We start from the raw sequence: 27,590 nt of genomic DNA, 5'->3' as shown, positions 1-27,590 counted from the left end.
AGAAGTTATGGCGAATACGTTTCCACTCCACAGTCCACAAACTCGATATGAAATGCGATCAGGGGCACAATATTGTCCTGTTGGTCTTTCTTGTTGGCTACACAAGAGTCTCACGGTCGGAAATATGGCACCACTGCAGTGGATCCATGAAGTGGGGACTGTAGTGATCGGCGCGAAAGAGATGCGCTGGTGATAACGACATCGCAAAAGAGTTAATCCAGCGTGAAGATTATATGTGAAAATTGTTGTTCAGTTAGGAACCAGGTATGACGAGGTCGTTCATTAGCTTCAAGGGCTCAGGCGCTTTGCAAGGTTGTTGATTCGCGCTTTTATATTAGCGTCGGGAATTGTCGTAAGTATGACGGGCGATCATCGTGTCAGTCCTAATTTAAACAAACAAGATATAGGGCCTAGAGGTATCTGTCATGTGAAATTAAATAAGGGTTGATAGCCTCCTACCAGATCTAAATTTTCCATTCCGAAATTGATTTGGCCGATTTATACTGATTCAAGTTGATTTTTACCGCTCAGCCTTGCCAATTCAAAGATGTAAGATAATGTGCATAAACAACCATAGTAAAACACCCAAACGAATATTCTAACGAGTCCTAAATTTATGCTTCCGAGGTTATAATCAAAGTAAAAGAGGCTCAGACCGAGTTGACCTGCGCTAGTTTGTATAATCATTGATCTTTCCGCACTGAGAAGACCGAAGCTATTTCCCCTTGCATTTGAGATGTAGAGCGCTCCCTGAGATGAGCCTGTTGCTTCCTTCTTTCACTTATGTAGAGCCCTGCTTAATATTGTACGGCAAAGATGTTGAGGCGGCCAATTCAATAAGACCTGATGTTTGAGCTGCTTGCTCTCTCTCAACCTTCACCCAAAATATGCTGTCGAGCTTAGAGAAAAAATATACTTCTCCGTGGTTTAATTTCTATGCTTGTGTGTTTCTTTTTGGATATACAACAGCTGTTTTAAGTAAAAGAATGTGATCTCGATAAACCTGTTGAGGATCAAAACAGCTGTACTTGATGCCTGTTGTCTCGAAATATTCTATGGTGATGTTTGTGAATGTTGTACAGTCGTGTGACTCTGTAAGTATCCTTGCTTAAGAATTTTGTCCTTTAAGTGGAATCTGGAGGTAGTATGATGTGTTACCATCCTAGGGCTATCTAATGTAGAAGTACTTCTCTGTAGTATCTAGCCTTGTATAGCGGAGAGAATGAAGAATCTTCTAAATTGTTTCTAAAATTTGATCTTGGTGCTGAAGGGCTAGTCCTTTAAGCTATATTTGAAAATCTTGTAGGTTTAATTTCTTGTCTTCTAGTTTGTTTTCTAGATTATATCTAATAGTGGCAATCTTATGAAATTGTGGGAGTAAGTCTGCGATAAGTTTGTGAAGTGGAACTCTTTGTGTAACGCTAGTGTAGTAATTAACTTGAAGATCCTAATATTTGTTTAGATAATGAATAAGGTTAGCTTTGGGACTTAACAGAGCGATATCTTGATTGGGATATTCCTTTGTTTGTTCTACGTCTCTGTGAGTTGCTTTGTAATGTATTAACTACCTTGAAGAGCTATCTGTCGTTGTACCTTTTTCTAAGAAGATCGACTTGTTTTAAGATATTCTAAAGCATCTGTTGATGTTATCCAGTAGTCTGCTTCTGAAAATTTATATTGGGTATTTGTTATAATTATTGTGCTAATTAAAAGCGGCTTGGAAAGATTAATGGTGAAAATAGTTTCCTCTAGTTTATGAGTAAAATGAAACTTCGTTGTTGTTGAGGGATGAAAAATGAAGCTATTTCTGATTTTGATTGCTATGGGAGATTCCGCCCTTGGACGGAAGACTAAGTTTCCTGGTCCCTAAGTGTCTAGTATATCTGAACTATGACCGTAGAGATTAAAATCGAAATTGTATTTTTGGTTTGCTTGATAGGGACTTATCTTATGCTATACGGTTGGAAGTGTCTTAAATGACAATGCTGCTCCTCGAGTTATATTCTTAAAGTATTTAAGTCTTATTAGTCTTGCTACTAGGCCTGGAAATGGACTTATCCGTGGAAGCCCTAGTAGATTTATCTGGCTAAAAACGATCGAAGAGGTCCGACATGTGCCTGGATGTACAATAGGAGTCTAAGCGACAGAAACTGAACTGCTAATGTATATAAGGGAAATGCCAATTCTTCGAAATTTCGGTAGACGGTTATTTCGGCTGGATGTGGCCATAACAACCCTAGAATTTTCTGAGAAGCATCGACAATCCTGGATCGCGATAGCATTTCTGTATTGCTTAACGTTTTAATTAATTGAAAGACAATGGGGACAACCTTAATGTATTGTTTTTCAGTCGATTTAATAGGCGAACAAGTCTTGAGTATTGTGAAGGACTTGTAACACAAACTATTCTGCTGTAGTAGACCAACAGCAGAGTGGATCCGATGTAACACCGGAAATATGTGAGACTTGAAAAGATAATAGCTTGCTACGGTATTGCTGTAACAAAAATCAGAGGACCCAGCCCAGCTACTGACTTCTCTAGTTGAGGAGCGAATGCCGGCTAACCCACAAATCTCTTCAATTCTTTCAATCAAACCTTCACCATTCATCGTTCTTAAAGGTATTGGAAAAGCTGGTGGATTTTGTGTACCTATCGGATTGTGCCCATTTGTTGAGCAGTGGTGATGAGAGCATCGAGGTACGTGTTGGCCGATATTGATATCAGGTGTCAGAAGATCAATACAATCGAACAATATCTACGGAGAGTCTCTTTCTTTTTCGCATATGAGATCAAAAGCGTCCTGGTCACTATATCCAATGGAATACAGACCTTTAACCCAAGGCCCATTCTCACGTAATATGGGTTTTGAATCGATTTCTTCTAGAGAGACAGACTGGTCCGGCAGTTTGGTTCTTGCTTTTCTGTCACCAGAGACTGTGCTTGTCGTTGATATGAGAATGTTCTGCTCGCCCTGCTTAGGGATCCGTTGAGGATCTGTAGATGATAACAAAATACCGGAATTTGCATAGCCGATTTGATCAATGTTTAGAGGTTGGTCGCGATCGTAAACGTCGGTCCCTCTATTTACAATATTTGCAACTGTTTTCTGCTGAGCGAGAATCTCCGGGTCGATGCTATATAACAGGTCTTTGGCATAGACAGCAGCAACCATAGCCGCATAGCCCTTCCACAAGTTATTTGCGTGAGAATCAGCATAATCGCAAATTGCACGAATCACAAGGCAGGGGAAATTATTCATTAAAGCAGAGACTCCCGTTTCAAAACATTGAATATCTTTTGTTGTTGCAAGTTTATCTCGTTGGACAGCATCTTTCATGGGCCTATCACCCGATTCAATAAACCCATGATGAATTACTTGGCTGTTGTATTTTGAGCGCGGTGTGCGTGTCTTAAGCTTAGAATAGTCATCACCACATCCTAGATCACACAGCTCTGTGGGGTTTCGATGAACAATATTGCTCCGGTACAGGCGATCCGACGTATGGGCTGGGCGGCGGCATATCATAAGTAGCGAAGGTTTCTGCTCAAAAGCTCTGTCGATGGCATTTTCCAGCTCATACCCTTCCAACTGATGAGCATTTCGAAGGCTAGTTACTGCATTTTGGATGAAAACCTGCGGTGGCTCCAGCAAAGTTGTAGCCTGAAAGTCTCTGCCTTCCTGAATAGCACTTTCATAGTCGTATTGGTAGACACCACCTCCGGTTCCAATGATAGGCCAATGACAATGTCTCCAAGGCGAATGTCGTGCTTCTCGCTTGGCATGCCCCTCCGATGCCGACCATCAGCGCAATGCGGATATTGGGGAAAATGTGCATCATCTCAGCAACTCTGGCCGTTGTGGAATCTCTGTATTTAACCATGGGGAGAATAGAGAGAACCACATTATGATGTTTAATCCTTCCAAACACGTAATTGTTACTTGTACCTAAAAGTTCCACATCGTATACTTCATCGAGAAATTCTCGGGCGGTCAAGGACTCAAAAGGCATTACAGATCCATCCCACAATGTCCTGAACATGGCGAGTCGAAAACAATTCAGTCAGAGTTAATAAGTGAAGATTCCAGCAGAGGGCGGAATTTGTCAATTTGAGAAAAATATGACTGGTCTGAGGTATCTGTCAGTCGCAAGGGCGAGGGGGCCTTCTGTCGCTTAATACCATGCATATATGAGGCCGCGATCACCTGATAGTGAGGCTGAATGTTGCTCCCCCTCACTCCAATCACAATCCCCTCTTCATTCCGCAAACCACACCGGGGGTAGAAGTTACCTTCGCTGGTCGTTTTGGTTTATCACTGGAATTCTTCACAATCGAATTCGAGACTCATGATCCATATTGAAACTAATGAAGTCCCAAGATAGTCTTTTGTACATTAGTAACAAAATGGCCCAAGAAGTAAGAAGATGTAGTCATGAATGGAACATCCCTCCAGCAGGGTGACCGGAGAGAATCTTCTGCTTTTCTTTTCATTGGTGCTTTGCTTGCTTGTTTGCTTCAAGGCTGTTCGTTTGAGATCTTGTTCGAAAGTGGTCGGTCGAGCTATCATTTAATGTTTCACGATAATCGATTAACACAAGAGGACCCCTCCTTCTTAGGGTATACTTGCATGCCGCTTTTAGACATGGAGTAAACTAGAAGCCACCTTCATGTAGGAGGCAAAAGCGGCGTCAAATGCGCACTAATTTGGAAACAGCACCCAAAGACCATCAGGATCTATATATGCAAGGCAAGAACAAGATCATACGAGACCTTGACCACTACCTGCGCATTGTTGATTTTGCCCCTAATCCACAATATCCCTTCATCTGTTTGGCCAGTTAATCTATTCAACTTGGCGGGTTCCATGGCATTGCGACTACAATGACGTCGTGGGGAAACGTGAGTTGCGCCAATGACGTAGCGCCCGTTATCTGTCACTAGCAACACATTTACTTAGCACATTACAATACTTTGTCTTTTTGTCTGATAATTTCTCCTGCTCGATAAGGAACTCGAACCGGAGAGCTTTATGTTTAAATTATTTTAAGCTACAAGTGACCTTACAGAAATGGCTGCGATTTCGATTAATGCGCCTGGGCTGAGCAACGGTCTTCTATATAATAATGGTGACAATAATGCTCGGTTATGCATTACGTCTGAAACTGGAGAGTTCGATGAAGAGACGATTACGGATTGGCAAGATGAGGGATTCGATGTGGTTTATTTACCGTTGAACGGTGGTGGGAAGGACTATGAAGATCGACTGCGAAGTATTAAGGGAGGTCTTGGTGTTGGTGAGAACTATGGGGTTTTGGGTATGTGCTTTCCAGATTAAAGTGTTATGCGAAGAATTAGTGAGCTAACATACAGATTCTGTTCACAGCATTTGGTGAAGCTGCTAGCTATTGTCTGAATTACTATTCAAACGGCCAAAACTGCAGCCGACTATGCTGTCTCGTCGCATATTATCCCACAATCATCCCCGATACACGAGTCAAGTTCCCACTCGGTCTAGATGTCCTCGTTCACCTCGCTGGAAAGAGTATCGATGTAACGGTCGCCCAGACCCTAGTGGGCTTACAAGGGAAGACGCGTCGCAGGACACGCCCGATCAACCCTGGCATCGGAACTGGCGAACGACTGAAGCTCGCATATACCACCTACACTTATGACTACGCACAGCCTGGGTTTGCTGAGCACGACATGGAAGAGTATGATAACACGGCGGCTGATATCGCATGGACGCGGTCGATCAAGGTTGTGCGTACGGGTTTCTCCAGACAAGTGGATCTTGAAAAGTGCTGGGAAGATCACCAAGAGAGTAAGTTCATTTGACTCCGCTCGTGAAAAAACCTTGAAGCTAACGAATTAGACAAATTCTTCGCATCCAACCTCGCAAAAACACTGGATTCATATGTCGAAAACAAAACCCCCGCAGTTACCTACACTGGTACGATGAGCGGTGGAATAGGCGCCCAGGCTCTCAAACGCTTTTACTCGAAATTCTTCTTAGGCAAACTACCTCCTTCCATGCGTATTCGGCTTGTCTCTCGAACAGCCGGAGCAGACCGCATAGTCGATGAACTGTACATTTCCTTCGAACACACACAGGAGATTCCATGGATGCTTCCCGGCGTCCCGCCAACAAATAAAAACGTTGAGATTATCCTAGTCAGCATTGTCAGCTTGCGTGGCGGCCGATTATACTCAGAGCATGTATACTGGGACCAAGCGAGCGTTTTGCTTCAAGTCGGACTTCTCGATCCGAAGTTAGTACCAAATGGAGTGCAGGGTGTTGAGAAGCTCCCTATTGTTGGACGGGATGCGGCACGTCGGATTCTTCATGAAGATCCTGAGGCTGAGCAGGAGGATTACCATAATCGACTTATTCGGAGGGCTCATGTTCGGGCGAGGAGGGAACGTGATGAAAAGTCTTCTCAGGCTGCGGAGGAGTCTGGGGCGGAGTTGAAGAGTGAGGCGGAGCAGTCGGTTGTTGGGAAGGCTGATGATAAGGGAAAATCTGTTTTAGAGAAACGTGCTCCTAAGCTTGAACGGTCTAGTACGGGGAAGACGGAGAAGAAAGGGGCAGATGAGGATGATGATGGGGCGATGACGGAGACAGAGTCCACGGTCAAATCGAAGGGAGAGAATTGGGAGAAGGAAAATGGAGAGAAGAAGGATGGAGAGAAGGAGAATGGAGAGAAGGAGAATGGAGAGAAGGAGAATGGAGAGAAAGAGAATGGAGAGAAGGAGAATGGAGAGAAGGAGAATGGAGAGAAGAACGCCACTGTGGAAGATGTGAGTACGGACGACTACTAGGTAGTTGGAAGAATGATGCTAGATTAGTCTACTGTTTTATTCTGTGCATAGTTACCCAGACATCGCGGCACTGGAATATTAATTCAAATTGCAATCATGATATAATGATTTATATGTCCTTGCTCAGTTTTCTTTTGGGCAAACATAGTTGTCACGAATTTATAGCCAGGATGCGACATCGACATTATGAATCGAAAGCCATCCACATACCAATGATATTCGAATTTCCAACACCTCCATATTTCGTAATATCCCGTCTAACAGCATCAATCTCTTTGAACCCATATTTTCTATACAAACCTTCAGCATCAATAGATGCATATATCCAAAATTGATTCAATCCTTCCTTCTTGGCCTGATCAAGACCGACCTTCATCAGAGCCGAGGCAATACCATACCCACGATACTCAGGCAATGTGCCAAGGATCTCCAGAACTTTAATAATAATTAGTCAAGACATTGTAGACCCAATTTCAAATAATCTCTTACATCCATAACACGTCTCATCCATATGCTTCCTCCTCATCTCGGTAATCGCCCCAGTAAACTCATTACAAGCATTCGGCGACACATCAAGCGGCCACTCAGTAATATCCTTCCAGTCTGGAATTTTCTCGGGTTTAAGAAAGAACTTCCACAATCCACAAGCGACGATCTTTTCACAGTTTTGCTCATTTACATCATCGACAACTGCTTTCCAAAATCGTGTCGCTGGGTGGGTCTGAAATCGATCTATAAAGCTCTTCGTTCTGAATTCGATACATTGCTCTGTTGGTGGACCCAGCATTATTCTCACAATAGCGTTTTCTAGTGGTTCGTTTTTTACATCATTGAATGAGAGGACTTCAACTGTTGCCAAACCAGGACAATCCTTTTCCGTGGCGGGGAGGATTCGAAATTGTGGCCAGGTTGATGCTGGGGATGTCATTTTGAATCGTTTCAACAATGATCTAGAATTGAGCATTGAATGGAATGTAGAGTTAATTCAAAATTCAATTGATGTGGCTCAATTGCAAATATTTAAGCTCTCTCGTTTCTATGAGTCACCACGAGACTGGAAGGTTATCTGAGCCTCTTAGCCCCGCACGGGGAAATTAGTATAGTATTGGGTTGGGACTAGTCGAGTATTAATTAGTATGGTGGATAGGCATGGATAATAATTATTAGCTAGATTTTAGCAGTACTTATCTTAGTATCTAAGCTACCCATAGGAGTCCCTAGTTATTAGCCTTTGGAAGCAATATATATATATATAATCATATCCCCAGGTTAAGTCAATAGAGTGTAGTATAACTACATGGAGGAAACTCGGGGCGGGTGTGTTTGTATGTTTGAATGTTTGTGCGGTTTGACCTACTCTCGGATACAGACTAATCAGATGATTGGTCTGGAGAGTGGGCATCCTCCTACATAAATGTAGTATAGCTCTCTCTCTTCTTCCCTTTTCCTCAACGTTGTTATTCGTTGTTCTTCGCACCTTTCTCTATTCTGGTAGATTGTAGGCACCTCATCACATAGAGTAGCCTTAAAAATAAATAAATCAACCTCAACCCGATATATAGTTTAAGTATTCATATTTGACCTTAGAATTTCCAAGAAACAAACCATACTAGTAGTGCCTGGGGCACAACTGAATGACACCCGAAATATAGCATATAGGTACATTACTAGTAAGAGTAGGGGGCATTCGTCCTTTCTGCGTATAGACTATACTGCCAAGAAGATACTTACTCGGGAAGCTGAAGAAATAAGAGTATCTGTGTTGATAAGTATATAACTAAAAAGCTAGCTAAGTGCAACTGTCACGACGCATTCCCGATCATCTATTCTATTGTTTATTCTCGGTATAAGAATCTTTCCCCTGTACTTGCGTTCCTTTAAGCGTTTTTGATTGGGAGGAGGGTTGCATGTTTGTATTTGTGGATTTCTGATCGCTGGATCGTAGTGGATTCCCTATATTCTCAATGCTTTCAACTAGCAACGATAACCCGCTTACTGCAAGCAGGGCGGACACGCCTGTTGTGCCATCTGAAGCGAGTCTGTTGCACTCCTTATAATCCTCTATAACTTTGTGGACCAACTCAGTGCGGGCTGTCATGGAGAGAAACTTCGCGACTGCAGCATGAACAGCGAGGAATCTCGGGTCGGGTAAATCAGCGTTTCCATTTTGCACTGCTAAATTTCTTTTCCGTCGTCGTTCACTTTGAGGTAATACAATTCGTATTACTGAAGTGGATTTTGGAAGAGGGACGATCAGGTATTGGTTAGGAATTGAAGTGGCTTTGAAAAAGAAGAGGAAACGATTGAAATCTTCATGAGCAAATGATTCGAGCATAATAATGTTTTTTTCAGAGTCAATTTGGTCCCGGTCGTTTATTGAGATAGAGGGAAAGAATCGTACAAGGTTTCTCTAAAATATGGTATGCTCTATCTCAGATTGTGCAGGCGGGAAAGTTATGGTCGAATGGGGGATAATATGGCACGCATGAAGTATAGTATGGTTTGCCCCTTGTGGACGTGGATGATCGGTGCTCCACCATCGTACGAAGGCACCTCGAAAACCATCTCTTTCTAAACAGTTGTGCTGAAGTTGGGATTGACGGGATCGGTCCAATGGCTGGAAACCCTCACTCGGAATATTATCGACTGAATTTTCGAGATTCTGGTGTGGAGACGGGGTGATTTGAGGTGTACGGCCAGCCTGGGTTCGCATAGGAGCGACCAATCCACTCCAAATACTGTCAACTAGTAAGCGAAGTGCCGCATCATTTCTTATTCCCACAATATCATGAACCAGGTTCCTTTGTCCATCGATAGAAAGGATACTGAAGAAATTTTTGAGAAATTGATAGTATCGTCCGTTTGAGCGTCAATCACAGTATAGGATGCTAGCCTTTTGACCATTCTCTAACTGGATTGTTAGTATCGGTAACACTGGAACTCACGGATCGACTTACCTGCTTTAGCTCTGCTGACATTGTGCTTAATACCTAGGTCTGGGGGCGCTTGGGATGAGATAGAGGGTTTCGAAGGAGAAAAGAATGAGTCTAACACTTTAGTGTACCGGCACTATGATGGAAACATGATGTTCCGTCACATAATATGAGTGGCCTAGAGGATGAATAAGGACCGGAGCGGAGACAAAGAGAGCTCCACTTACATAGCGCTAAACCGGAATCGGTCATAAGTAGCCCCTCCTACGCGCACATAGACAAACAACTAAGCATGCAAGTCAATCAACTTGTAGCTGCCAAAAGTTCATTCTACGTAGGTAGCGCGATAATATCTATCCATCACCTAATTTTTGAGAGAGAGGGATTTGACGAAAAGAATCTCGACCGCCTGGAGAGAATTTTCGAAATTGAAGGGTGCTGGAATCTTTATCCGAAGTATCGAGTTGCGGCAATCATTGATCAGTCTGTAATGGAGCATTCTCTGGGTAGGGCCGACATCTCACCTGACACGCTCATGGACCCAAGAGAGCAACCAATTTTGAGCTTCGAGGAAAGCACAAAGTTTAAATGCAGCCGACAGTACCAGGCTTGATACTTGGTCTTCAGAAACACATTACATGGTCGCATTTCTAAAAAACAATGTTTTTCAATGAGGTTAAACACTAATTATTGCGTGGAGATATTAAGGTCCTCAGTAGAGTCATTCGTATCACACGAAATGATCTAGATGGAGGCGGACCGGGTACGGACCGTGCGATCTCCCCTCAGGCTATAGCTTCCCCGCACCGCGGAAAAGTAACAAGTCAAAGCCTTGATAAGCGCATCTATATGTTTCATATGCTGAAATAAGATCTGCGAGGTTGTTTTTCAATTGATTAGTATAATTTTTTCATGATCTGATCTAACAATTGGCCCTTTCTTAATTCTCTACGAGTTCTCAATCACTCTTTTTAACATACAACACAGCCACAATCAAGTAGCAGATCACACCACATAACCAAGCAAAAATCTGATCATCCAAGCAGCTATCATGTTTAAATCAGAACTGCATCTAATCCCATCAATCTAATAGGTCAACATCCGGCCCGGCTTCCGTCTCGCTTCCTCCAGAGCGAATCACCATCCCCTCGTGATCGGCTCCACGGGTTCCCCGCCCGGCTCAGCGAGGCCGGAGCCGGCTCTTCAAAAATTATTTAGATAGACAAAGCAGCTCAATGCCAGACAAACAACTACTAAATGATAATCATTTCAATTCCTCGAATTTCCCCCGCGTATAGATGCCTGGCCCCCTCCCATTCGCCTACAGTCTAAAAGAGCTGGAATACGGCTGCGCAGTACCCACGACGGAAGAAAACTCTTCCCCGAACACAGAAATGGATTCAAGCAACCCCTCATACCTCATTATTGGTGCTGGAGTCTTTGGCGTCTCAACAGCGTACCATCTTATTCAGAAATATCCCAATGCCTCAATCACACTCGTTGACAGGGATGCGTATGATGCGGAGTCTCGAGTAGCTGCATCATGGGACTGGAATAAAGTTGTCCGTGCTGACTATGACGATAAGGTGTATTGCAAGATAGCTCTTGAGGCACAGGATATCTTCAAGACTGATCCGCTTTGGCAACCGCATTTTCATCAGACGGGTGTTTATTGGACGTGTCGGAGCGATTATGCTCAGAATGTCATTACCAATCACAAGGAGCTTGGAAGGAATGATGATATCATTGCTTTGCCTGTTTCCGAGGCACGGAAGCTTTACGGTGGCATTTTTGATAATGCGGACTATACAGGCGTGAAGGAGGTGTTGATTAACCGGGCTAGTGGCTGGGCTGCTGCTGGTGATTCACTTCGAGCTGTGACGAAGCGCTGTCTTGAATTGGGTGTGAAGTATGTTACTGCGGAGGTTGCTTCTTTGGAATTCAATCGTCAGGGATCATGTATTGGTGCGAAGACAAAGGCTGGTGCTATTATATCAGCGAAGCAGACTATTATTGCTGCTGGTGCGTTCACGCCTACTTTGTTGGAGTGGAGTGCGGCTAAGAGTGGTAATCTTGGTTTGCGGGCTGGCGAGCGTATTCTAGCTGCTGGTATCACAACTGGAATGGCGCAGCTTAAGGAGGATCAGTATGAGAAGTACAAGGATATGCCTGTTGGCTTTCAGGGTTATACACCCGACGAGGGTATGTTATCTTTCACCAATAATGTTCGCGTTATTGTCACTAACAATAATCATTTTCAGGCAAACCTTTTATCGGCAGTCTCCCTCCTACCAAGGATGGAGAGATGAAGTGGTGGGGATCCAAGATCTTCACAAACACCCGCGAAGTTCTCCCTGGTCGATACATCTCTTCTCCTCCACCAACACACGACTACAACCAATGGAAGGTTCCTGGCCCATTAAAGCAGGATATTGTCGAAGCCAGAAATTTGTGGTACGGGCCTGAAAGCGCAACTTGGGATATGACAAAACACCGCATCTGCTGGTAAGTCAAATTTTTCTGGATTTTTTGAGAAAACACCGCAATCTAACAGTTAAAAGGGATGCTTTTACCACAACCTCCGACTTTATTATTTCTCCACACTCCGCCTCGAAGGGTCTGTTCGTCGCGACTTGCGGCTCATTCCACGGATACAAGTTCTTCCCCGTGCTTGGCAAGTATGTCACTCAGATGCTGGAGGGCGAACTAGAGCCTGAACTGGTGGAGAAGTGGGCATGGGATCGTCAAAGACCTGACTCCTCTGAGAACGTGGAGTACCCCAACTCTGAGATGAAGCATCTGTTACAGCCTACTGCTAAGCTGTAGGTATATTGGCGAGGATATCGGGCTCAATTTGTTAGCGAACTCGTGTATTGCAATTAGCGTAGACAATTTTGTCATTAAGAGTTACGAAATGCATGTCCTTTCAAGTTAGATTTGTCCACGGGTGAGAGTACCGTTGGTAAACGCTAAGTGAAAAGCCAAACCAGTTCGATGCATATGATTTGGATGCAGGGAGGTCCACACCGTAACACCGCGAGATAGACAGTCTAAATTTAGGAAACTGATCCATTCAATCGGCTATATACAATCTTGAATTTTATTCGCCGAAGGAAAATTAGCACAAAGGAGCTGGCGCTAATCCATCGTCAATGACGATCTTGAACCGTGTCCTATTAATAGAGTAGGGGTGTGCAGCACCTTAAACCCGCCTCAACCTTTTTCTCTCCACTAACTGCACCTGAGCTGGCGATTAGGAGGCGCTATGGTGTTTCGGGTGCAATTTCGGGTGTAAATTGCGGGGCAAAGGGGGCCATGGCTGTGCTTGGCGTCCCTGAGTCATTTGAACACCTTGGAAGAGACTGTAGATTTTGATCCATAATTCATACAAGATTCTGGAGGTTGACGAAAATAACAGATCATTAATTTTCGTTTCTCATGGTCGAAGATCTCGATGGTCCCCAACCTTGGGAATCATCATGTAGAATTTTACTACAGGTGTGAGGGTAAGGCTGATCCCAACTGGATGCGGCTCAAATCAATCAGAATTTGACCTGGGAGTATGGAGTGAGCCTACCCGCCTCAACACGAAAATAAAACGCGGATTGTGCGCAGAAAGATCCAATGAAGGATGTTTATATTATGATCAACATATGAAATTTCCTTCTTTGACTTTCAGGGCTCTAGCTTCATGCATGTTTGGCCCCCGGTGGCCCCAGTATGTATTCCTCTAGCTTAGCGTTGGGGCCCAAATCCCTGCTAATACTGCGGCTCTGTGTGACCCGTTCAAATTGTGACTGTTTGATTGCCAAAGATTTAGGAATAAATTTCGGCTTGCCCCGTCGCAAGGCTGTATCTTTTTTTTTTTCTCAGGCTACTACTGTCATATATTTTCCTGCAAAATATCAAAGTTGCTTCATCGCCTTGAAGTTCATATCCAAAATGCAGATCCTCGTTCCCATCGCACGAAGCTTTCAGGTTCGTACTGTCTAGCTAATAATAAGGGGCATTACTGATGGATTTCTAGCTTCTGTTCAGCATCGTTGTTCTCGGTCTTTCTATCACTCTCGCCAGACAACAATATTACGGAAAAGTCCCCGCTGAAACCGGATATGCTGCCTTCACCGGCGCACTTGGCATTGTTGTTTCCCTCATCGGCATCGCTGCCCTATGGGTCTCCAGCCTGAGTGGTATCATTGTGTGGGTGCTGGATGGTGTCACCAGTCTTGCTCTCATGGTCGCTGGAATTGTAAGTTTCAACTATACACTATTCACTATTCACTACTTTCACAAAACAGCGACTAATTTGAGCTTAGGTTTATGCTGTCGCGCTTAAGGGCGTGAGTTGCAGTGACCCGACTGACGCTTGGGACAACAAGCTTATTAGTGGAGGGTGCACCAACGATGATGTCTATGGCAAAGTATGCAGAGATGGCTCTTACTCCGGTGATGGCTTTGGTACCATTCGATCTCGTTGCAAGCGTGCTGAGGCAGACTGCGCATTTATGTTCCTTGCCTTTGCCGCTTGTGCGTGTGCTCTCGTTGCATCATTTTTGACCCGTAACAAGTAAAGAGCTTCAAAGTTTGGCTTCCTGATTATTTGGTGTCACAGCATTGTAACATGAGATTCTTGCAGAGTCGAGGTTTTATTTGAAAATTAATGAGGCTGGATCAGAATGAAATATGCCATTCTTTGGCTACAGCGTTTGGATTTTGAAATGTTTTGCTTCCCACTGTCCCTTTATACCCGGAATAGTTAGTTACTAAGGAATAGTTATTTACTAGTAAATACGTCATGCACTGAATGAGAAGTGCAGTCTGTTTGCTTTAACGCACTCATCAATCTTTGGAAGCCTGGACGCAAAGGATAAAAGATGTAGGTCTCGAAATTTAAGCTGTAGTAGAAAATAGGGATGACTTGCAAGTGTCGGGCGTTCCCCATGGAATAGTGTAAGTTGGCCTAATACTAGTATGTATGGATCTTCAAATATAGAAGTCCCTTTGGCGTCCTCATACACTATTTTCTACCAATAAAATCAAATAGATCTATTGAGATAGTAGGTCTAATTACACAACGAAGAAACGCCCGGAAGATCTAAAAGAGGTTTTACTTGAAAGGGTTGTCGAGAAACTACGGAGGTGCAAAACTATGAAGAAATATAACTCTTTATGCATCTGCTGGTATAGAAGGCCCAGGCGGAAAGAGCGCAACTGTCGGGCCTATATACACACCGGCAGAGATGACCCGCTGAGCTTTGAGAGCATTTTCATAGATACAAGACCTGGGGATCGAGAAATCTTATAGATAATAAAGTAGTACAGAGCCACAGAGGTGACTTTTAGGGTTTTTATATGTTGAGATATCTCAAATTGTATTAGTAATATTATGTTGAAAGAAAACTGAGGTGGCCGTACAAAGAAATCTACAACAAATGTATCAAACAGTATAGCAATCATGTACAATCGTACACGCAATAACCAACCTTATCATCCCCAAGCCAAGGAAGCATTCTGACTGGCACAACCAACTAAAGCGGACCGCGCAAGTGGGGCTAAGCGCGCTCACTAATTCAACCCACCACCAACCTTCACCTTAAAACAACCATTCAAACAAGGCATCATCTTCAAACCCCATCCAACTCCTCTAAGAGCTCACATCATCCATTCCTCGCACATAACCAAAATGACACGACCACTTCGAATTGCCGTCCTGGAATGCGACACTCCAATCGCACCCGTCCAGGAAAAGTTCGGCAACTATGGAGACATCTTCGAGAAACTTCTAAAGAACGCCGCTGGCTCTGTCGATGTCGAAATTAGCAAATGGCATGTTGTGGGGAATCCCATATATCCTAATCCAAATGAAGTTGATGCCTTCTTGCTATCTGGAAGCAGTATGTTGAGACACATCCCTTATTCTAAGAATCCTACTAACGAATTCAGAGCATGATGCCTTCGCTGATGATGGGTGGATCCTGACATTAACGGAGTACGTTAAGGATGTGGTGCAGGCTCATAAGAAGCCTGTTGTGGGCGTTTGTTTCGGACACCAAATTCTTGCGCGGGCGCTAGGTGCTCGTGTCGGTCGTGGTGATGGGTGGGAAGTCTCTGTTGATGAGCTTACTCTTACTGAGACAGGGAAGGAAGTTTTCGGAAAAGATAAATTGGTAAGTTTATTATGATCAACTGCTTCTACTAGTATCTTGAGGCCCCGTGCTTGAGTCTATTTCTTTTCTATTGAATACATGCTTACTCCGCTTAGTACCTGCATCAAATGCACCGCGATATTGTCTTTGAGATACCGGAAGGCTGTGTCAATCTTGGATATAGCGATCCGTGTTCTGTTCAGGGTTTATACATGCCTAAGCGACTTATCAGTATTCAGGCTCATCCGGAATTCAACGAATATATCATGACTCATCTGTTGGATGCACGACATGGCAGTGGTCTCTTCAATGATGAGCTTTACAAGAGTGGAAGTTCAAGAGCTGGGAAAGAACATGACGGTGAACTACTTGCGCGCAGATTTATTCAGTTTATCGTTGAGTCGGTGGCATAATTCGAAGTAAAGCAGCATGAATACAAGACTTTCTTAATTACTTGCGTTGCCGTCTGCAAATGTTTCACTGAATGATATGAATCAGATATCACGTGGAATACTAAAGTCTCTTTTCTACCTTGTATATCTTACAGGACATACGAACTGTTGAACAGCTTCTAATATCTAGACCTGTACCTGGCATAGTATCCTGTTCATGTTCCCCGCACTCAACATCCCTTTAGTGCTTATCAGCTTATCGAGCTTATTGCTAATCTGGACCCACATCGCGGTCCCGGAGCGCGCTGCCGATACGGGCGCGCTTTCGTCAGGAACTGGCGATTTCACAGGGCAAGCATTGAGAATCGACTGAGGTATGATAGTAATGATATTTAGAATGATAGTATTTATTATGACATCTGAGTGTATAGTTGAAGAATTTATATACAGATTATACCTGCTCAGACAGATTCTATAACCACAAAGTTCGGAGAAAAAATGTCCCTGGCCAAGTGTTTCAAATAGTGTTGTCCTCCACGCAGGATTATTGGCGTGTCCGGCTAGACCAGGATGTCCGACAATACAGGACCATGTTGCTGCATTTATTGATGGTGCGCATGGCACCGACGGTGAGTCGGACAGAGTTGTCCTGGTGGCGTCGCAGCACTTTGGCGGGGAGGCAACTTCCCTCGAGTCCATCAATGTCTTCTCCTTGTCGCATTCATGATTCGTATGAGGTGGTGATAGGCCAGCTATCCTGATAAGCCCATATATACAACGCTGAAACGTAGCGAATCCTGATATGCTCGAATAACCATGATGGGGTTTATGAAGAGAGGCTGGCATTGGACTGGTTCAAATTTTGATACTCAGAACAACTGGATTGACTCAAGCAAACGAGATCCAGATCTCTTTCTGTTGCATTGATCGACAAATATTCCATGGCCCCGTATCTGCCGTGGGCAAATGCCAAATTGCCTCTAGCAATTGAAGCGTGCGATGCATATTTCCAATACCGAAATGACTTGCCATGGCTGCTAGTCGTGTTCTCAAGCGACCCTGCTGCTCAATAGTCTCTAAGCAAGAGCCGATGACTGCAATGGGCCAGCACATGCCTGAGTTGATCCGGGCATTAGCGGGTAGCTCATCAAGATAAGACATTGCCTCCGTCACTGCAGTCTGGATCAAGCCTCGATACATCCCCTCTTGTGTGTATTTGTAACCGCCCAGAGAGGTGTATAGGTATATCAACATAGCTTGCTGGAATATAAGACCTGCTAAATACACTTCTGGATCGACGGATGGGAAGGGGGTCCATCGTAGAATCTGGGCTTGAATGGAAGCGAACATCGCGATATCATCTGCGGTCGGAATCACGGTATGTGTTTCTTCCATCATCCACTGGCGGCCGAGGTCGAATATCACCGGGATAAGGAGCAATAGCTCTAACCAGCAGCCGCATAGATTTCCAACATATTGCATGGTCAAGAGTTCGCGAGCTCTTTGCTCGAGGTCGAAGTTGAGGAAGAGCTGCCCGCTTAGTCGAGCGTCGATCGAGATCATGCTGACGGAGGCTGTGTAGACATAGTATTCAATGACGAAGTCCTTGAGTTCTCTGGGTACTGCTCTATCGCTTTGTGCTAGAAGCTTAATGAGTAAAGAGTTGGCGGCTGTTAAATGGTCGAAGACTGTTCCTGTCATGTCTCCTTTTGTCGTCTATTGTACTTGTTAGATGAAATCTGTAACCAATATGGAGGTGCCGGGGAGATTACCTCTGTAAAACACATTAAAAGCGCACCAACGAGCAGCATCAACGGATTGGGCTCTTTTCCATCGATAAATTCTGTCACACCGCTCCGAAATAATTGAATCGCTTTGGTATAGTGAGACTGAGCAATGGCGTCAGACTCATCGCGACGTCGAAATGCCCGATGTGCAGCACTCTGCGCAATAACAAGTTGTAATAATAAGTCGCTTGTAAATGCCAGTGGGACAATTTGAACCAAGAAAGGGTTAACCGGAGTCGTGCCATTTGCCATGCAGTCGGCTGTGGTACTGAGATAATGACTGATAAGCGTATAAGAATCCGGGTCATATCCTGGCAACATCGACATCGTGCGCGGCACGACATTCCCCACAGAGCCTATCGAAATAAGAGTAGCATCATGATTGTCGATATTCGAAGTACTGCTCATGTATGAATTCCGGCGGTCTGCGATCTGATTCTGATCCTGAGCTCGACTGGTCGAATCAACAATGCTATCGCCACCAGGAGATCGCCCACCGCTAGACGGGGACGAGGTAGACGACTGTCGTCTTGAAGATGCCGGACTCCCAGGAATTGGTGCCGAGTCGATCTCTTCAATTATCTTGAAGGGGCTCGAGCGCCGCGTCTCTAGATCAGCATGCGATAAGTCGTTGGGGGCTCCGGAATTTCTTCTCCCGGGAATGACGGTGGGCCACTCGCAACCCAGATCATTACGTTTACAACCTCCGCAGATGGGTCGGACTTCATCACACTTCTTCTTGCGGCGCCTGCAAGACCAGCATCCTGTGCGGACGCGGACTATTGGCGTTGTACGGTGTCGCTCGGGAGGCATGGATGCGTTAAGGAAAGAAAGAAGCGGGAAGAAAAGCGACCGATAAGAAACTTGATAAACGTGGCCGCGTGTGGGGTAACTCAACTCTATCCATGGGACCGATTGAACCCGTGATCTCCATGATGCAGAGTTAACATGATTGATGTGAGATAAAAAAGAGATTAAAGCATAACATCATGATAGTTCCTGTCATCTAATAGGGCATATTGTAAGACATCAAGCTAGGTGCTTTGACTTGACGCTTCCAACCTTCTACTTCATCAAAGAACCATATCAAATATGCGCCTATGTGGCTGAGACAAGTTCCTGTGGGGTAAAGAGTAATGTTTCGGCCCAGCCGTTGAATATTCTAGAATACGAAATTAGTATGTCCGATAGAGCTGACATTCCTATATATTGATCTCAGAAAGCTCCTCTTTCCATGAGAACTATCAACTTCCTTCCATCCATCTTTAGTACTTACGATCATTCTGATCTTTCGCCATCAAAACCATGTCCAACAGAACTTGAAGCAAAACAATGGATTACAGTCACTTTGCAGGGTAAGTCCAAGTTGAACAGCTCAATAATGTCCCCAGCTATGCTGTTGTGCTAACCAGTTCCAGAGTATTCGAGCGGTCCTGAATGGACGATGAAACCGCAGCAGGAGCTCTTGAGGAGCTCTTGAGGAGCTATGTTGCCGTGTTGATTGTTTCCTACGAGGCTTTCCAGAAGATATCGGTGTTATGCAGCGCTAGATTGGGTCTTGTTGCTACCGAAGCAGGCAACCTTCTTTACTTGATGGCCAGTATCAAGAATGTCTTGCAGGATTGGAAGGATGATCAGAATAACAGCGAAAGTGACTCAGCTCCTTACGTCTGAGGCGCGTGTGCTTTGACGTGGAGAAGATAGTTGAGGTATGCGTTTGTCGCTTCCATCATGCATCGGTTGAGGGCTTTTGAGATTATGTCTTTGGACGTGACTCTTCTTCATCCTGATCGTCTGGGTTCGATGTTCAAAACATGCTCACTACTACGGTAGTGAAGAAGGGTTGGAAGAGGGGATTCGGAGATTAGGGCAGATTGTTTTGGGTTTTGTATTGAATTTTTTTGAAGATTGAGTTGAGATAAACGGTGGGAGAAGTCTAGAATGCCAGAGATATAGAGAATCAATTTGACTGCGTTCTGCGCTATTTTCTTAATCAAAGTTTTTTGGCATCGCATTGTAATGGTAATAATAGAGTTCAATATATTGATCTAATGCGTTGCATTCATCTTCTATATAGGGCATGAGTAACTGCGTAATGGAAATCACAATGGTCATAAGGAGTATAAAGCAAATGCCTCATCCAAGTCTAATAAAATTTTGAGTCCATAGAAATCACCTTTAAGCGAAAATCTTGACCTCACCGTCCTTCAGCTTGCCAGCATCAACCAGGCGCTTAGCCTCAGCAGTGTAAGCAGCCTTAACGGCACCACCATCCTTACCAGCAATGGTAAGCTTCTCAGCAAGAGCAGCGAGCTCATCAACATCAATCTTGCCCATAATGAGATCAACATCGGTGAGAACGGAGTCAACCTGCTTAGCGGAAGCCTCGCCATCAGCGAAGTAGTTGACATCCTTAACGGAACCCTTAAGAACACGCTTGTTCTTCTTAGCAGCGTTCTTAGCGGCCTCCTTAGTCTTCTTGTTCTTCTCACGCTCAGCCTTAGCAGTCTCCTCAGCGTTCTTCTTAGCCTCCTCCTCCTCGGCCTTCTTGCGCTCCTTCTCCTCCCTCAAACGGACAATCTCGTCCTCCTTAGCCTTACGCTTAGCATCCTTTCCGGCACGAGCTTGCTGACGGAACTTCTTGATACGCTCATCCTGAGCAAGGACCTCGTCGACAAGAGTACGGAGACGGGCAACATCCTCGTTCTTGCGCTTTCGGCGAGCGTTGGCGTTCTTCTTTTCGGTGTGACGCTTCTGGTCACGGCTCTCTCCGTCATCGGGAACATCCTCATCAAGGTACTCGAATGTACGCCAGCTGTCGAAGTTGTACCAGAAGTTGTAGAAGTTCTCGACGTGCTCCTGGGTGCTGTCGTCGTTACCGAACTGGGGAACGGGCTGCTTGAGGGAGAAACGACCCTCAGCATCGAAGGTGGCGCCCCAAGCCTTGTAAAATTTGCTGCCGGAAGCCTCCTTCTTGGAAGGAGCGTCAACCTCGGCGGCCTCGTCGACGGAGTCGAATTGACGACGGCGAGCGGGGTCGAGCAGAAGCTCGGTGGCGATCTGGATACACTTGAAGAAGCTGTCGTTCTCGTCGCGCTGGCCGGAGGCAGCCTTCTTGTCGGGGTGGTGACGCAGAACCTTCTTGCGGTGAGCACGCTTGATCTGCTCGGGGGTTGCGCGCCAACGGTAGCGGGTAAGGCCGAGAACGGCGTAGTGGTCCTGGGACTATAAAGGAATCAGTAATATTCAAAGAAAATCAACTTTAAAAAGCCAGATATAATATCATAGATATTAAAGAAAAGTACTGACCTTCCAGTCCTTAGCCTCACGGTTGAGCATCATAGGATCCTCATCCTCGGAGATATCATCATCCTCTTCCTCCTCAGTCTTCTTGACATTCTGCTGAGCCTGAAGGCGCTCATCCTCAGAGAAAGTACGGTGGTGACGCTTCTATAAGGTTGTTAGAAAAAAATCCAAGATTGACAAAAGTTGAAGATGTATAAATTAGCGGGGCCATGGGGATCACATACACGACGGGCGTGAGCGAGGAAGTGCGGGCCAACGGGCTCCACGTTACGCTGGGTAGCACCAGAAAGGGCACCGACAGCCTTGAAGTCCTTGTCCGCGCTCCAGCCAGAAGGCAGGGAGGGGAGGGAAACGTTGACAACTTGCACGGAAGCCATTGTGAGGGTTGATGGTTGAAAGGGAACAAACAAGGTGGGAGAGAGAAAGTCCCACTTGATTTTTTTTTCTCGGGATATTTTCTGCCTCGATTGGCCGCCCGCCAATCACATCTCGCATGTTCCGGCTTGTTCATTTGGACATTGGCTTTGCGACTTCACAGCATTGACAGTCTGGTTTTTTCTTTTTCTTAGGTTGGCTTAAAGTACTCAGATTGAAAGATTTATATCCTTCTCATTCTTCTTCGGCTGTCATTTCCTCACAGCCTACCAATTTTCCCAACACTGTCAACCGCCTCAACCACTCCGGCTCTAAGGCGTTCAACGTCTCTACTCTATTCAACCTATCTCCAACACAATGCCTGCTCCGTCCACTGCCGCTCTGGGCGCCTATCGCCAGATCCTCCGCTCTACTCGTGTTGCCTTCCGAGGTATGTGACTACCTGCGGAAACATGGATCAAAATCCCGACATCCATCGGTCCATTGCCCGATCTCGAATTCACTGACTAACATATCACAAGATGATGTCCGCGTCATGATCGCCGCTCGTCAAGAGGCTCGCCGCAACTTCGACCAGAACCGCCGCGTTGGTATCGACACCGGCATGCAAATCAACCACGCCATCGAGGTTGCGAACCTCCTGCGCCATAACTTGGTTCAGGGCGCTCGGGAACAGGGCGATGAGGCCGCAAAGTGGGGTGTGTAATTCCTCTCTTTATTTAAATGGGTTTGCTGCTTGAATAGCTGTTAAACCCGGGCTTCAGTTTAGGCAAAATGCTAACTATACTCTGTACAGAACTACGAATTCACGATGAGATCGAGCGCGGCGACAACGACTCTATCAAAGTGGGTAATGAGAAGGTCAAGATCCACAAGGCTTGCTCATCTTAAACATTCCATTGTTCGAGATTGAATTTGCATACTACGCATCCGACATCGATTCTACAGCGTGCAAATGCCCTGCACATGATTGGTGAAGCTACAGTTAAAACCAGCCCGACATATCCGGGACTGGACGTGTATTATAATATACCCAACTCTTTTGTTATTACTATGTGTTATCACTTTTTGGCGTCACAGGGGTATTTTTGATCGATATAGAAGCTGCATAAACAAAAATCAAGCCATATTCAACGCCCGCTTTGTATGAACCCAGAACATGCACTCCAACATCCTTTTTCTCGCCTGGTATTACACAATGAATGAGACAATTAAGTCTTAGGTCCCATTTAATCTCCCGACATGCTAGCATACTGAACAGATCCAGAGCCTGGGGGTGGAGCCACAGCGAAATCATTCGTCTTAGGTTGCTTGTCTCCAGCATCCGGCGCGGTGATAGCCTTCTTATCAAACCGGTTGCCCTTAGCAGGGCCCGCAGCTTGACGACCTTCCCGGGCATTCCGAATACGCTCCTCGCGATCCATATTATCAAGCGGCTTGGGCTTGCCCCAGCGAATCCGCAATGGACAACCTTGAACAACAGCTTTACCTTGGCATTCCAGCGCCGCCTTCTCGGCATCAGCACGGTTGACAAAGTTAATAAAAGCACAGTGGGAGCGATGAGAGCAGACGAGCGAGCGAAGCGTTCCGAACTTAGCGAAGAAAGTGCGAATCACATTTTCCGGGAGATCATCTTCCACTCCAGTCACGAAAAGCGATGTGACATTCGGGTCTGCGGGCGGGTTGATATCTTCGGCGGATGGGGGTAGATGCGCAGTACTAGGGAATGGGCGTCCACCACGAGCGCCACCACGGCCTCCGCGTCCAGCACCACCTCCCCGACCAGGCAGGCGATTCCCAAGTCGACTCTCACTTGTGCGAACAGGACCTGGCGCATTTCCATACTGGCTGTGTGTGCGGGGTTGGTCTGCAGAGCTAGAAGCTTCTCCTTGCTGGTTTCCTTCAGCTGGTGCTGCTCCTTCAATACGACGAGCCCTCTTGTGGTAAGGTTCACTATTTGCCAGGCGGCGCAGCAGCTCGCGGGCCTTATCATCGGTCTTCTCGTATTCCTCCACCGCACCGATTCCCTCTTCAATCTCCTTTTCGTGGTTTTGCGCGTAGTATTCACGGTTAATACCGCTTTCCGGGCCAGGCGCGACCATTTTCAAAGCTGCATCACGGACAGCGATCGGTAAGCCGAAGGAAAGATCGAGCATGCAGCATTGGCAGCAGTTCTTCAGACGGGCGCAAGTCAGACAAATATTTGTGCACTTTTGTCGGGAAGTCCGATCGGCTTTCCAACGGAATATAGTAAAGGGTCGAGTACACTAGAGATTGCTTCTTAGTAACTGGAGAGTATCATCGCGGTATCAGATCAAAGACTTACGATCTTGCACTCGGCGCCATGATCTTCCTTAATCATCTGTACATAAGGGTTTTCGGGGAGACAGTTTTCGCAGACGGACGGGAAGTCTGTGGACTCCCAGCCGGAGCGGTTGAGGTCATGTTTGATCTGAGGAGGCATAGTGGAAGGGGGAGGGGTATCTGATGCTCTCTATCAAGCAGAGCTGGAGAGAAAGAACCAAAAGTTGATGATTATGTGATCATGTGGCGGTACATGACTACAGATGTGGCCATGATCATGTGATTGTGGCTGACATGTTTGACTGGTTTGCTTTCTCGTAATCACCAGGATTGAGTACAGAGAGAGGTACAATGTGAATATATTTTAATAAAGTATATAGAATAAGTGGTTTAATCTGGCTATCTACACTGACACTATTCCGAACCTCCTCAGACACCTACAAATCCCCCTATACCACAACTGTCTCCTCCCCATAGTATACATCAGCTCACCTCCCGCAATCCCGGGTCATGGCTGTCCCGAACCCCAGCCACACACCGCCACACCAGCCACAGCACGGAACACTCTTGTGCCGCCACCCCAGACTCAGTCGGGTCTAGTCCTGCAGCCAGTTCAGGGGCTCCATGATTGGGTGGATTTTTCGCATTTGGCTAAAAAGTTGCTGCAATTGATCTGTTCCTCCTTTTCTTTTCCTTGTGAGAAAAAAAATTAATAACAAACTCCCCTTTTTCTCTTCACCTCATTCTCCAATTTCGTTTCTCTGACGGACTGTTTGGTTTGATCAAACTTCCCCCGTTACTACTTTTTACCCCTTTACCGGACTACTGTCCTTTTTTTCGCCGCCCCTCTTCCAACTATTTTCCTCTTTACCCCCTTTTAATACCAACACCCTTTCAATTCCGTCAAAATGGCTCCTACTGCTTTGGAACGTGAGGATATGGCGCGTGATGCTGCCTTCAACCAGGCTATGCACGGAAAGTCAGCCAAGGCCCGCGGTGGTTTGACTGCCATGCGTGGTAAGGACACCGCTGCCCAGAAGGCTGCTGTGGACGAGTACTTCAAGCACTGGGACAACAAGGACTACGCTGATGAGACCGACGCTGATCGCGAGGTGAGAGAATACTTTGTACTTGTCCTTGAAAACGAGGACTCAATTGCTAACGTGGGAATTTGTGAATAGGCTCGCCGCACCGAATATGCTACCCTGACCCGACAGTACGTTTTTTGATCCCATACACTTCCTTTTGGTCCTATATTAGTCGCAATAACATACTAACTGTATTTCCAGCTACTACAACCTCGCCACTGACTTCTACGAGTATGGTTGGGGATCTTCCTTCCACTTCTGCCGTTTCGCCTACGGTGAGCCCTTCCGACAGGCTATCGCCCGTCACGAGCACTACCTCGCCATGCAAACCGGTATTACGGAGGGCATGAAGGTTCTGGATGTTGGCTGTGGTGTCGGTGGTCCCGCCCGTGAGATTGTCAAGTTCACCGGTGCCCACGTCACCGGTCTGAACAACAACGACTACCAGATCGACCGCGCAACCCACTACGCCCACAAGCAGGGTCTCTCTGACAAGATGGCCTTCGTCAAGGGTGACTTCATGCAGATGAAGTTCCCAGACAACAGCTTCGACGCCGTCTACGCCATTGAGGCTACCGTTCACGCCCCCGAGCTCGTCGGCGTCTACTCTGAGATCTTCCGTGTGCTCAAGCCCGGTGGTACCTTCGGTGTCTACGAATGGCTCATGACCGATGATTACAACAACGACGATGCCGAGCACCGCCGTATTCGTCTCGGTATCGAGCAGGGTGACGGTATCTCTAACATGGTCCGCATCTCCGAGGGTGTTAAGGCCGTCAAGGATGCTGGCTTCGAGCTTCTTCACCATGAGGATCTTGCTCAGCGCCCTGACGCTACTCCCTGGTACTACCCGCTGGCGGGATCTTTCAAGCACATGGGCTCTGTCTGGGATTTCTTCACCATCGCCCGTATGACCTGGTGGGGGCGTGGTCTTGCTCACCGCTTCGTCGGTGCTGGTGAGAGCATCAAGCTCTTCCCCAGGGGCTCCCAGAAGACCGCTGACAGCTTGGCTCTGGCCGCTGACTGTCTGGTTGAGGGTGCTCAGAAGAACCTCTTCACCCCCATGTACCTGATGGTTGGTAAGAAGCCCGAGTAAGCGCATCGTATCGCATTGCATCGCATCAACCTTCACCTTCCTAAAATCGGTTTCCCTCTTTCTCTTCTTCTCCCGTGTCTTTGTCATACATTGTTTCTAGTACATCCCGCACTTATTCTCCCACTCGCGGCTTCTTTACCACCTCAAATTCCCATCTTGTATTCGCTTCAGTTGTTTATTATTTCTCCATGCCGTTGATGAGCCTTGTTCCAAAACAAGGACCCACTTTTGGTTCACGGTGAACCAAAAGTGGGGCCAGATATCGACAGGAAGCAAGTGCCGTTTCTTTCTTATTGGAAATGACGGTCTACTTTCACCGTCTTTTTTTCACTTCTGTTTCTTCCATATTTCTTTTGAACCAGATAGATTTGTAATAGTTATTGAGGCAAGAATAATGAGCCAAGGATTGACTGATTTTCATTTGTGTAAATGGAGTATATACTCTGCATGTTAATCAATAATTATTTCTTCATCTTAAAACACTGTGTATGGTGTACTGTGTCTAAATTAGGTAGTCTTAGTATACAGGTTGCCAGGCGAAGAGGCCAGGCTCTACCGATCCCATATAATCCCGACATAAGTCCCAGGTGATTTGAAAAAAGTAATATAAATCCTATGATTGGCTGATTCGACTAAGTTTCTCGCAGGATGAAATAACTTTGCTTTCGTCCCTGCAGGAATGTGGGGGTTGTGGATGTGGTTTCACTGCCAGTCGGACTAAATTACCTACAAACCAAGTTGAATATTGCTATATATTACTTGCTGAACCACTCTCTAAATATTCGTGAACATCACAGTCACCTCGAATTCAAAATATTGGCTCTTTCTATTCAATCTCAGTGATCAAGACATATTCCAAAATCCACTTAAAAAAGCTGAAGCTTTTAAATATATATTTCAAGGACACCTACACTAGAAATTGGGATTTTGCCCTGGCACCGTTACAAATTAGGAATTAAACTGAAGAAATGGCTGGCTATTCACACATGGATTCAATTTAAGCGAATAAGGCGCAATCTAGTAAAATTGCAGTCTCGTGGTGTGGTCTCTCCATAGTGGCTGCTTTAGCTCTAGATACCGTTGTACTTAGTGCTGCCCACGTGGATCAAGACTGCAGGAAAACTACTATTTGTCCGGTAAGTTTATTGTAAGTAGTAAATTGTTGCATCCATAAATAGGAATAATAATAAATAAGATACATGTTTCAAACAGTAAGGGCGAACCATAACAAGCATGACACGCTCGCCTCTCCTCATCACGGGACCACCATCTGTACATCCCCTGCATCTACAATTAATTCCCACTAATTGAACATAAAACTACCATTGCAATTTCTAGAATTT

At 45.6% G+C, this 27,590-nt stretch overlaps 12 protein-coding genes across 12 annotated transcripts; 7 read left to right on the top strand and 5 right to left on the bottom strand.

Moving 5' to 3' along the window:
- Window positions 1–2,756: 2,756 nt before the first annotated feature.
- Window positions 2,757–3,527, bottom strand: N7478_011867 (uncharacterized protein; the record flags this gene model as incomplete). The annotated part of the gene is made up of 1 exon (XM_056928081.1): window positions 2,757–3,527. The coding sequence occupies one exon, from the start codon at window positions 3,525–3,527 to the stop codon at window positions 2,757–2,759; it is 771 nt and encodes a 256-aa protein (XP_056773808.1).
- A 1,542-nt stretch (window positions 3,528–5,069) lies between these two features.
- N7478_011866 (dienelactone hydrolase) lies at window positions 5,070–6,820 on the top strand (the record flags this gene model as incomplete). Its single annotated transcript, XM_056928080.1, has 3 exons — window positions 5,070–5,316; window positions 5,385–5,822; window positions 5,874–6,820. The coding sequence occupies 3 exons, from the start codon at window positions 5,070–5,072 to the stop codon at window positions 6,818–6,820; spliced, it is 1,632 nt and encodes a 543-aa protein (XP_056773807.1).
- A 184-nt stretch (window positions 6,821–7,004) lies between these two features.
- N7478_011865 (GNAT family N-acetyltransferase) lies at window positions 7,005–7,748 on the bottom strand (the record flags this gene model as incomplete). Its single annotated transcript, XM_056928079.1, has 2 exons — window positions 7,005–7,255; window positions 7,310–7,748. 2 exons carry the CDS (start codon window positions 7,746–7,748, stop codon window positions 7,005–7,007), a joined length of 690 nt encoding a protein of 229 aa, XP_056773806.1.
- A 3,303-nt stretch (window positions 7,749–11,051) lies between these two features.
- On the top strand, window positions 11,052–12,579 carry N7478_011864 (NAD(P)/FAD-dependent oxidoreductase; the record flags this gene model as incomplete). The annotated part of the gene is made up of 3 exons (XM_056928078.1): window positions 11,052–11,955; window positions 12,015–12,258; window positions 12,315–12,579. 3 exons carry the CDS (start codon window positions 11,052–11,054, stop codon window positions 12,577–12,579), a joined length of 1,413 nt encoding a protein of 470 aa, XP_056773805.1.
- Window positions 12,580–13,695: 1,116 nt separating this feature from the next.
- On the top strand, window positions 13,696–14,324 carry N7478_011863 (MARVEL domain-containing protein; the record flags this gene model as incomplete). The annotated part of the gene is made up of 3 exons (XM_056928077.1): window positions 13,696–13,731; window positions 13,781–14,002; window positions 14,070–14,324. 3 exons carry the CDS (start codon window positions 13,696–13,698, stop codon window positions 14,322–14,324), a joined length of 513 nt encoding a protein of 170 aa, XP_056773804.1.
- A 1,112-nt stretch (window positions 14,325–15,436) lies between these two features.
- N7478_011862 (type 1 glutamine amidotransferase) lies at window positions 15,437–16,312 on the top strand (the record flags this gene model as incomplete). Its single annotated transcript, XM_056928076.1, has 3 exons — window positions 15,437–15,647; window positions 15,697–15,920; window positions 16,016–16,312. The coding sequence occupies 3 exons, from the start codon at window positions 15,437–15,439 to the stop codon at window positions 16,310–16,312; spliced, it is 732 nt and encodes a 243-aa protein (XP_056773803.1).
- Window positions 16,313–17,179: 867 nt separating this feature from the next.
- N7478_011861 (Zn(II)2Cys6 transcription factor) lies at window positions 17,180–18,891 on the bottom strand (the record flags this gene model as incomplete). Its single annotated transcript, XM_056928075.1, has 2 exons — window positions 17,180–18,007; window positions 18,064–18,891. 2 exons carry the CDS (start codon window positions 18,889–18,891, stop codon window positions 17,180–17,182), a joined length of 1,656 nt encoding a protein of 551 aa, XP_056773802.1.
- Window positions 18,892–19,515: 624 nt separating this feature from the next.
- N7478_011860 (uncharacterized protein) lies at window positions 19,516–19,752 on the top strand (the record flags this gene model as incomplete). Its single annotated transcript, XM_056928074.1, has 1 exon — window positions 19,516–19,752. One exon carries the CDS (start codon window positions 19,516–19,518, stop codon window positions 19,750–19,752), a length of 237 nt encoding a protein of 78 aa, XP_056773801.1.
- Window positions 19,753–20,256: 504 nt separating this feature from the next.
- On the bottom strand, window positions 20,257–21,761 carry N7478_011859 (putative ribosome associated DnaJ chaperone Zuotin; the record flags this gene model as incomplete). Its single annotated transcript, XM_056928073.1, has 3 exons — window positions 20,257–21,303; window positions 21,388–21,528; window positions 21,609–21,761. 3 exons carry the CDS (start codon window positions 21,759–21,761, stop codon window positions 20,257–20,259), a joined length of 1,341 nt encoding a protein of 446 aa, XP_056773800.1.
- Window positions 21,762–22,116: 355 nt separating this feature from the next.
- Window positions 22,117–22,650, top strand: N7478_011858 (LYR motif-containing protein; the record flags this gene model as incomplete). Its single annotated transcript, XM_056928072.1, has 3 exons — window positions 22,117–22,189; window positions 22,281–22,457; window positions 22,556–22,650. The coding sequence occupies 3 exons, from the start codon at window positions 22,117–22,119 to the stop codon at window positions 22,648–22,650; spliced, it is 345 nt and encodes a 114-aa protein (XP_056773799.1).
- A 338-nt stretch (window positions 22,651–22,988) lies between these two features.
- slt11 (Pre-mRNA-splicing factor ECM2) lies at window positions 22,989–24,223 on the bottom strand (the record flags this gene model as incomplete). The annotated part of the gene is made up of 2 exons (XM_056928071.1): window positions 22,989–24,026; window positions 24,086–24,223. The coding sequence occupies 2 exons, from the start codon at window positions 24,221–24,223 to the stop codon at window positions 22,989–22,991; spliced, it is 1,176 nt and encodes a 391-aa protein (XP_056773798.1).
- A 748-nt stretch (window positions 24,224–24,971) lies between these two features.
- erg6 (sterol 24-C-methyltransferase) lies at window positions 24,972–26,247 on the top strand (the record flags this gene model as incomplete). The annotated part of the gene is made up of 3 exons (XM_056928070.1): window positions 24,972–25,175; window positions 25,245–25,279; window positions 25,353–26,247. The coding sequence occupies 3 exons, from the start codon at window positions 24,972–24,974 to the stop codon at window positions 26,245–26,247; spliced, it is 1,134 nt and encodes a 377-aa protein (XP_056773797.1).
- Between the last annotated feature and the right edge of the window lie 1,343 nt (window positions 26,248–27,590).

Source organism: Penicillium angulare, assembly GCF_028827245.1.
Source record: "Penicillium angulare strain IBT 27051 chromosome Unknown utg000009l_segment0_segment0, whole genome shotgun sequence".
NCBI classification, from domain to species: domain Eukaryota; kingdom Fungi; phylum Ascomycota; class Eurotiomycetes; order Eurotiales; family Aspergillaceae; genus Penicillium; species Penicillium angulare.
Note: the sequence above shows the minus strand (reverse complement) of the source record. Positions and strands in the feature narration are given on the sequence as shown.